The 10,146-nt window shown below is 25.5% G+C and overlaps 1 protein-coding gene across 1 annotated transcript; it reads left to right on the forward strand.

The window, feature by feature from the left end:
• Positions 1–6,686: 6,686 nt before the first annotated feature.
• On the forward strand, positions 6,687–8,815 carry LOC107629385 (uncharacterized). Its single transcript, XM_016332165.3, has 2 exons — positions 6,687–7,558; positions 8,092–8,815. The coding sequence occupies exons 1-2, from the start codon at positions 6,997–6,999 to the stop codon at positions 8,601–8,603; spliced, it is 1,074 nt and encodes a 357-aa protein (XP_016187651.1). The 5' UTR covers positions 6,687–6,996; the 3' UTR covers positions 8,604–8,815.
• Positions 8,816–10,146: the final 1,331 nt, after the last annotated feature.

Here is a 10,146-nt window from a genome sequence, read left to right on the forward strand (position 1 = left end):
TATCTCCATGCCATTAGGACACATTTTTTTATCGATCCTAACCAACTAAAACTTATATTGACGCCAAATTTATAAAAGGTCATTCTAATATGGCATTTTAAAAAATATTGTTAAAATTAAAATAATATTTTTTATTATTAAATAATATTTTTTTAAAAATATTGTTTAAAAAAAAATATTACTAAAGTATAAAAAAATATAACTTTAATTTTAAGAGTAAAGTATTATTTTTGTCCCCAACGTTTTGAGTAAATCCTATTTGTATCTCTAACGTTTAAATCGTCCTATTTGTATTCCTAACGTTTGTAAAAGTGATTCAATGTTATCCTGTCGTCAATTACACATCATGAGCGCTTTAGTTTGAGTTTTAAAAATCTCTTCTTGAAATTAGAATACAAATGTCTGGGATAGAATCGATGATCTACTCCGAAAAATAGCTCATCAAATGTTAAAACTAATTCCTACAACATTTACATAATTCACTTTTCTAGGAATATAATTGAATCTGAACATAAATAGTGGATATAATATTAAAATCGAACACATCCAAGTGAGACCTAGTTGAGAATGAATACATCCAAGTGAGAATAATTAAAAAATATAATCTGATTTGTTAGAATAATTGATAGTAGGATAACATTAAATCACTTTTATAAACGTTAATGATACAAATAGGACGATTTAAACATTATGGACACAAATAGGACTTACCCTAAATATTGGAGACAAAAACGATACTTTACTCTAATTTTAGTAACACTTACATAATTAATATAGCCACCATAATATAATCATATTTATAAAATCCAAAATAACATAATTTATATAAAACCCTAAACAAAGTATAAAAAACAAATGCATGTGTCATTTTGTTTGTGTCGTGTAAAAGACTAAAAGCAGAGGAATGAGGGTAAGAAGACCAGGCTGGACATGCAAACTTGAATTGATTCAAACAATATTAGTGGACCCAACCCAATGGATTATATTGCTGGCAATCATTTCCTTGTCCATTCCATTGCACAATTAGTGGGCCAATTTTCCCCATTAACTTGTATTTTTATAAAAAAATCTTTATATATCATTTTAATTTTTAGTTTGTAAATTTGATATTATCCATAAATGACTACAAAATTATTCTAACAGTAATATTATGTAACTAATAAATATTATTATTTTAGATTAGTATTTAGTTAATAATAATTTATACTCATATTTATAATAATTTATACATATAAATATAAAATTTAGAGAAAAGGACAAATAGGTCCATGACCTTTTGTCTCGCGGACATTTTCGTTCCTAACCATTGAAAAATACTTTTAAGTCCCTGACCTTCACAAAACTTGGACGGATCAGTCCCTCCGTCCAAATGCCTCCGTCAGGGACGGATCCGTCCAAATGTCTCCGTCATGGACTGATCCGTCCAAATTTTGTGAAGGTCAGGGACTTAAAAGTATTTTTTAATGATCAGGGACGAAAATGTCCGCAGAACAAAAAGTTAGGGACCTATTTATCCTTTTCTCTAAAATTTATATTTATATTTATTAAAATTTATATACAAATATTTTTAAAAATTTTATATATAAATTAATAAATTTTATTTATTTAAAATAATTTAATATTTATAATGATCAAATGATAATTAAAATTATTAAAAGTGTTGACCTCCTAAAATTTCTGTTATCCTAATTATTTTTCTTTTGGTGTATGTTATTACACATATTTGTTATTGGTTCCTCGACTTCGTTATATATATATATATATATATATATATTAAAAAGTTTTTTTTTTTTAGTTTTATTTTATGATTTTTCAAATCAAATTTATCTCAACACCAAAAAATCCGAGCAAACTCACATATCTATATAAATTCACGGAATTTACAACCTTGATTAATTATAAACCAAACATCATTTTAGAATCTTGCTTTTCCATCTTTCCAACTGCTTTCTTGTTTGTGCATGATAGCTAAAAAGTAGACACTATAAATAGTAAAATAAAAGCTTTTTTTTTTTTATGATTATCCATGGAGAGTAATTCATGGCCAACATATACGTGATATACCGTATATATATATTTTTTAAAAAAAGCTTTTATGAAAATTTGATGTTATTTTTTTGTTAACAATAAATTAATTTAAATTTCAATTAAAAATATAATAATAAAATTTGTTGGGCCAACCATGGAGAGCTCTCGACCACCGGGAAGATTTCGGGGAGGAATCGAGAGAACATAAAATGAGAAGACACCACATCCAACTCAAAACCTTAAGGTGTCAAGTTAATGGGTCTTTCATCTTATAAACTCCTCACTCTTCTTTACTTTCTTTGATGTGGGACTAACTTTAATACTCCTCACACTTGAAACACTAACAAAATTAACTATATATAAAGGTTATACTGATAAAACAACTTGTGAGGAAGACATAATAAGTGAAACGATTAATTAGCTTATATATCATATCAAAAGGAAATCATATCGTAACTATTCCTTTGTCATGTGGATAATTTTGGTTAGCTTATATATAATCATTATTTTTTCAATAATTGCTAATTTGATCTTCTTTCTTGTATATTGATTCACTCTGGTGCCGTTCAAACACCCATTTATTAATGGAGATCACTTTAATAAAGACACTAAAAATGTCTTTTTTTTTAAAGACATTTATACATATTATGTTATTACTGAACATTCTTATTAAATCGGTTATTATAATTCATAACAAAATCGGTTTATTATAGCAACAATAATAAATTTAATTGTCTACATTATAATTATTAGACCCGATTTGATCCGATCGAATTATACCATCTAAACCGAATATCTTTAAAATTTTTGATAAAAAGATAATTATATCATTGACTTTTTGTTTTTCGAACATTTAAATCTCTAAAAATTTAAAAATATAATTAAATCCCTAAAAAAATTAGATTTATTGTTATTATTATAAAAAAATCAATTTTATTCTAATTTATTAAAAAATTCAAAAATAATTAATTTATTAATACGTCCAATAATAATACGACAAATAAATATCTTTACAAAAAGACATTTTATTTTTATTAGAACATCCCTTTCATTGATAGGGATGTCATATCTTGTTTCAAAGGACCACGCTTTATATATATATATAATTCACTTTTTTTTCTCCACCTTCATGAACAAATTAAATCTGTTTATTATTATTATTATTATTATTATTATCTCCATAGAGTAGAATAAAGATTATATATATGGGTAACTTAACTAACTTTTTTATAATATTATTAGATGATATTATAAGCGATTTTTTTCCATGCGTAAGTATACATTGAGTTTTTAAGTGGATTTAATTTATATATGTAATAATATTTAATTAGTATTTATATTTTATAAAATGCTGACTTCTTTTACAAACATAACGTTTATATATTTTCTGGAAAAAATAAATATAAACATAATAAATCAATAAATATATTTTGCCAATTGTATTACGTGTCTTTAATTACACAAATTATTTTATATATGCCTCACCACTTATCCATGTAATAGCATAATATTTTTTTTTAATTTTTTTCATTTAATTATTTTTTAAAAAAATATTTATGACGTAGTGCATGTGGGTCTGAACTCTGAAGCAACTGAAACATTATCCATTTGCATGTGAACAATTCGGATTGCTAAATTTCATAAGCTAGCAAAGGTAAAATTCAATCACTTTCTGGAATAATGTATTATATTATTCTCATCGTTTTTAAATATTTATCATTTAAATTTTAATACATTAACAATTTAAATTGTGTTCAACTATAATTTAAATATAGACATATTGAAATATATTAAATTGTAATTAAATAAGCTAAATTTTAAAATGAACAGAATACATATTTTTTGGTTAAAAAAAATTCTCACTTGCATTTGCAATTTTGCATTACATTATACTCAGAAATTGAGTGGTTGCTGAGACTATAAAACAAACTATTTTTGTCTCGAAGCAAAATGCTGATGATGAATTAGTCTATACTCTTTTTATTGAAAGAAAAAAAAAAATGATTAGATCTGCAACAGCAACAATTAGATTCCTCTGACTTTTTTCACCAACTAACGCTCCAATTATTCCATTTTTTCTGCCCGGATTCCGAAGTTAAAGTTTGAAGATCAGATTAACAAAATACATTAATAAGAAAATAATTTTTAATTAATTAATATTAATAATATTTTTTATTGTAAATTTTTTTAAATTAAAATTTAATATTTAATATTTATATTTTAAAATTCAAAATTTATAATTTAGAGTAAAAAAATAGTTTAAAAAAATGATTGATTTTGATTAAAAAAAATTGATTTTATAATTAATTTAAAAAAAAAGCATTAATAAAACATATACTATATTAATATATTTCACTAGCATTAAGGCATAGCAAAAATTTTTGGAAATAAATTTTTTCAATTTTTTTTAAGTGGTGTTATCAAGTATAATTTTTTATTATTCAACATCTTCTTTTGTATTTTTTTATTAGTTCCAATTAAAAAATGTGCAAAAAATCACATTTTATCATATTAAATGAAAAAAAAATAAAGAGAATTTATTCATTCGAATCCCGCTAGGAAGTTAATGGAGTATTTGTACAATGTGTACAATAAACTATTTATTTGGATTAATATGAGTTAAAAAATAAACATCCATGATAAAATACTACTAATTTCTCAAATACAATACACCCATATTATCCAAAATAACCATCCGAATACCAAGAATAATAAACATCTGATATTCTACTGAATCGAACATTCCTATACCCTATTATATATATTGTATAGATACTCCATTAGCTCTCTATACTTCCTCTATTCTAAAAGTTTAAACCACAAAGAACATGAGTAGGGAGGACATGAAATTTTCAAGATAAAAAATGAAAGAAAAGGTATTGGTATATATTTCCAAATGAATTTAGACAAGAAAAGATGAGAGAGGGTAGTATGGGAAGAAGTTAAGCAAGATTCAACTAACTTAGATGTTAGATCATAGATGTTGGCCTATTTGCTAACCTTTATATATAGAAGACTACTCTCTCAAGTTTCAATCAAAGAAAATGGTATGTAGATGCATCAAAACATGCATGATTTTCTATCCTTTTGCATTGGGAAGCGAACCCTTAATAATTGAAACATCAAATTTTCGTTATAGTTTTGACCTTAATTATTATTCACTCTCATCTTTTATGTGCTGTCATGAATTATATAGTTGAAACTCCTGTGCTGAATTTATAAAATTTTACATATACATGGGGCTTTATTTTTTAGATATTTAAATCTTATTGAGAGAACTGACTATTTTAATTTTTTTTGTAATTTCTGATCATTTTAATTTAGTCACTAAAATTTAAATTTATTATATTAAAATAATAAAAAAATAAATCATATTTTAAAATAAAAATAACAATATATATTCTCTAAAATATATTGATCTAACAGTTGACAAATTCAATGTTAATACTAATAGCAATTTTAATATTAGTTTTTTTTATTTTATTTTAGATTTTACAAAATATCACATTAATATTTATGAAACTATATATTATAAATAATAATTTAAATTAAATATAAAATTTCACTTTAATATTGGATTTTAATTTAAATTTTATATTACTTTTAATTATTCTGTTAAGATAATTATACAAATTAAATAAAATTATATTAATTTTTTATCGAAGTAATATTGTCTTTTTAACATAAAGTCGGTCTTATTTTATCAATTATTTTTAATACAAGTTGTAATTTTAAATTAATTTATTTTTTATAAATATTAAAAATAATATTCTAAAAATATTCTATTAAAATGGTTCTAAATATATGGATCAAATCTGTTGATAAATACTAATTAATTAATTGAATAGCCTCCATCTCTGCTGCAAACTATACCTGGAAGTATGCACTTTTTCATCTAACTATAGCCAATCAAAATCACCTTGAATTTAATACCAAAATTTATTTATTTATTTAACATAAAAACAAAAGGTAACAAATCTACCTATTAATAAAATTAATAATTAAATATTTTTATAACTCAAAGATATTTTATAGTTATAAAATTAATTTTATTCATTTATGAATTACCCAGCTTTTGAATATATATAATTTACTCTTTCCTTTTTGTAATAATAACTCAAATATTAACCTCTTACTTAGCTTGTTTTTTTTATTTTGTTGGATGATTTTTAACTAAAAACATTTATTTACTAACAAAACCTATTATAAAATGGTGACAGGTAAGAGAACTTACAAAAAATATTGATAACATAATTTAATAATGGATTCCGCTAAGGAGACAATGGATTATTTGTACAATGTATACAATAGGCTATTGAGTTACAAAATGAACATCCATCGTACTATCTAGAATAACCATTCGAGTACTAACGATAATAAATATCTTCCCAAAAGTTTAAACTGATTTTAGGATTCACCAAAAATTGAACTCTTGACCTTTCGGATCTAAGGTTCTAATACTATGTCATGATACCACTCATCCCAAAAATTTCAGCTGATAAAAAAAAGTAACACTAATAATTATATCTCTAATACTCCCCAAATCTCTATTGTATACACTGTATAAATATTTCATTGACTCCTCGTAGTTTCCCTTTAATAATATATATTAACATATATATATATATATATATAATAGGGTCGTTCCTCACTTACTCATCGTCACTAGTCACTGCCAGTGCATATGCCAGTTTGGCAAATTGCAAATACATATAAATTTTTTTTTATTATTTTTCCAAAAACAAAAAACCTCCATTAATGCTTTCAAGGACACACCTCTGGCGGCACATAGCTTTCGTACAGCTTGTCACTAAGATCTCTCTTCACTTTCTTTCATCTTAAAATTCACCATTCTCATCTCATTTCCCATCTTCTTAATTATTAAACCCATTATTATTTTTCCCTCCTTCTTCTTCTTTCTTTTCCAATTTTTTTAATTAATTCCTTGCAAAAATAAGAGGAACAACAATGCAAGATGCAATTAGTATCCCCGCTTGCTTTTCTCCATCTCCTTCTTTACAAAGTACTAGTAACGGACATGAAACTGCTCTGACCCGATCAGGTCAGAGTATTTTCATGTCCGTATACAGAACCAAAGTTGCTGATCAGTGTCGACTGATCAGCATCACATGGTGCAAAAACTTGATGCTTCACGGCTTGTCCGTGTCCGTGCCAGGGTCCGAGGGACAAACTGATTATAGCTGCAAGGTTGAGTTGAAACCATGGTACTTTTGGAGAAAACAAGGATCGAAGCGCTTGGTCATTGAAGACACAAGTAGTAATAAAGATATTGAGATATTTTGGGATCTTAAGAATGCAAAGTTCCATGGTGAAACGGAACCGAGTTCGGATTACTATGTTGCTGTGGTTTGTGATCAAGAGGTTGTTCTTCTTCTTGGTGATATGAAGAAAGAAGCTTATAGAAGAACAAGGTGCAGACCTTCGCTAATTGATCCCATTTTAGTTTCAAAGAAGGAGCATATATTTGGGAAGAAGAAGTTCTCAACTAGAGCAAAGTTTCATGAAAAGGGTAGGTTCTATGATTCTCAGATTCTTCAAAATTTGTTGATATATATTCGTGTAACAATAGTCATTTATTTTAGACGAAAACTCAGGTGCAGTTAACTTTACGTGAAGTTGATAATCGCGGTTAAATAATTTGATTGATTTAACTAAATTTTCATAGTTATCAACTTCATGTGAAGTTAACTGCACGTGAATTTCTACTTTTATTTTAAGTTCTGTATTTTTATCTCTAAACAAATCTCTTAGGCTAAACCTTTTTTGGGTAGAAATTTTGTTAATTAAAGCATTTAAGATATAATTTTGTCCATCAAATCACTTCCTTTTTGTTAAAAATAAATATAAAAAACAAATTTTTAATTAATTATCAATAATTATTTTTTATTATAAAACTATCTTTTATTTTTTAAGATTTGGATTAAAATTTAAAAAATTTATTTTTTAATTAAATTTATTTTTTACTGTATCTTTAATTTTTACTTTTTTAATTTTATGCGAATATTATTTAATTATTGTATTGAATTTGGGTGCAACATACAGGTAGATGCCATGAGATCTCAATTGAATGCAAGAACAATAACATCAAAGGAAGCAGCAACAATGGTGGAGGAGATAACAATAACAACAATGGAGTTGTTCAGCATAATCATCATCATCATCAACCAGAATTGGAGATAAGATTTGATGGGCACTTAGTGATTCATGTGAAGCACTTGCAATGGAAATTCAGAGGGAATGAACGAGTTCATATGAACAAGATGAGAGTGGAAGTATATTGGGATGTTCATGATTGGCTCTTCAATCATGGTTTGAAGCATGCATTGTTCATATTCAAGCCAGTTTTGTTATCATCATCAAAATCATCGTCACTTTCATCGTCTTCGCCGTCGCCGTCGCCGTTATCGTCTTCGTCTCCGTCTTCTACTCCGTTATCAAGTAACACAGGTAGTTCTGCTGGATCATCATCAATGTTGGAGGGATTGAATAGTGTTAGTAGTAATGTTTCTTCTTCTGAGTTTTGCTTGTTTATCTATGCTTGGAAAGTTGAATAACAATGAAGAATTGAAGAAGAGTGATTATTGATGAACATGTATATGTCAGCATAACGGTATGATGATGTCATCATCCAAAATAGGGTTGGAGAAAGAAGACAACTTTGAAGACGGTGATAATGCAATATGTGAAAACTCAGTCAGAAAGTCGTTAAATAGTTTGACTGATTTGACTAAATTTTTATCTAATGACTTTCAGTTATTAGTTTTACGTGAAGTTGACTGCACATGAATTTCTACTATAAAAATTTACGTGTAATTATTTTTATGTGAAGTTGATATTTAAAAATTGTTAGACGATAATTTAGTTATATTTATCAAATTATTTAACAATTCTTAAATAACTTCACAGAAAAATAATTGTACGTAATTTTTTATTTATATAAGATTGGTGAAGATTTTTTTGTAATTTTTTTTGTAAAAAAGAAAAAAGTTGAGATGGATTCTATACTAACGGCTTTATTATTTAGGTCAAAATATACTATTTACCATAAAATTACACTCAAGATATTTATTAAATTTGAGAAATATTTCCTATGATAAGTTATATTGTTGTGATTTATCCACTACTGATAGATAGTTTTTAACAAATTCAAACCTAAAAACCTTCAAAGAATTATGCTATGACGAAGATAATGAAAAAAAAAATATATGTATAATATATAATCTTTTATATTATTTAGTTATAATCTTTATTCTTCTTTCAATTGTACTATTCACTTAAGAAATTCCCATATGCTAATAATTAATGGATAATAATTAGATTGTTATATTATTGGAAAAGAATAAGTACACCTAATACAATTTAGAGAAACAATATTTATTATATTCTTTTTATTACTAAAATGTATAAAAATAAATATACATTTCTTTCTCACTTATATTGTGGGGCCTATATAAGGTGGTGTATGTGTGAATTAGTTACAGCTAGGGTTGAAATAATGCACATAATGTGGACAAGAAAGATAGTGTCACACAACACATGCTTAATAATTCTGTTTCTGGAGGCATCTATGATATATATTTACATATCTGTCATCTACTCACATTTGAGTACTCTTTACTCTTGATCTGATCTTGAGGACTGAGCTTGCATTAATTTTTTATTTTTATTTAATTTTATATATTTCTTTGGTTCTTTCAAAATTATTGAACCAACCAATTAAAGGTTTATGTTATCTATAAAAAATCATTATATCTAATAATATATAAAAAATAAAAATATTATTCGTACACTAAAATTAATCAATAATATATTTATATATATAATTTAATTTATTTTTAATATATATAATAATAAATTTTAATAGTTAATTTTAGTGTACATATAACATAATTATAGAAAATAGTTTTACTGAACTGATTGTCTGCATTTGCATTGCCCACAAAATATTCATGCATGTGACTTAGAGAGGTGGTATCCCACCAAGAAAGAGGACCAGTGTTTGGTGAAGATGATGATAAATAAAGAAATTGAAAAATTAGAATATTGGCAAAATCAGTGCAAAATAATCCTAAAATTGTTAGCTTGGAGATATTGACA

This window comes from Arachis ipaensis, chromosome B3 (genome assembly GCF_059453495.1).
Source record: "Arachis ipaensis isolate K30076 ecotype BB chromosome B3, ASM5945349v1, whole genome shotgun sequence".
In the NCBI taxonomy this organism is placed as follows: domain Eukaryota; kingdom Viridiplantae; phylum Streptophyta; class Magnoliopsida; order Fabales; family Fabaceae; genus Arachis; species Arachis ipaensis.

Coding starts and splice junctions, on each gene's coding strand:
- LOC107629385 (XM_016332165.3), top strand. CDS start 6,997: ATGCAAGATGCAATTAGTATCCCCGCTTGCTTTTCTCCATCTCCTTCT. Junction 7,559..8,091: donor AGCAAAGTTTCATGAAAAGG/GTAGGTTCTATG, acceptor TGCAACATACAG/GTAGATGCCATGAGATCTCA.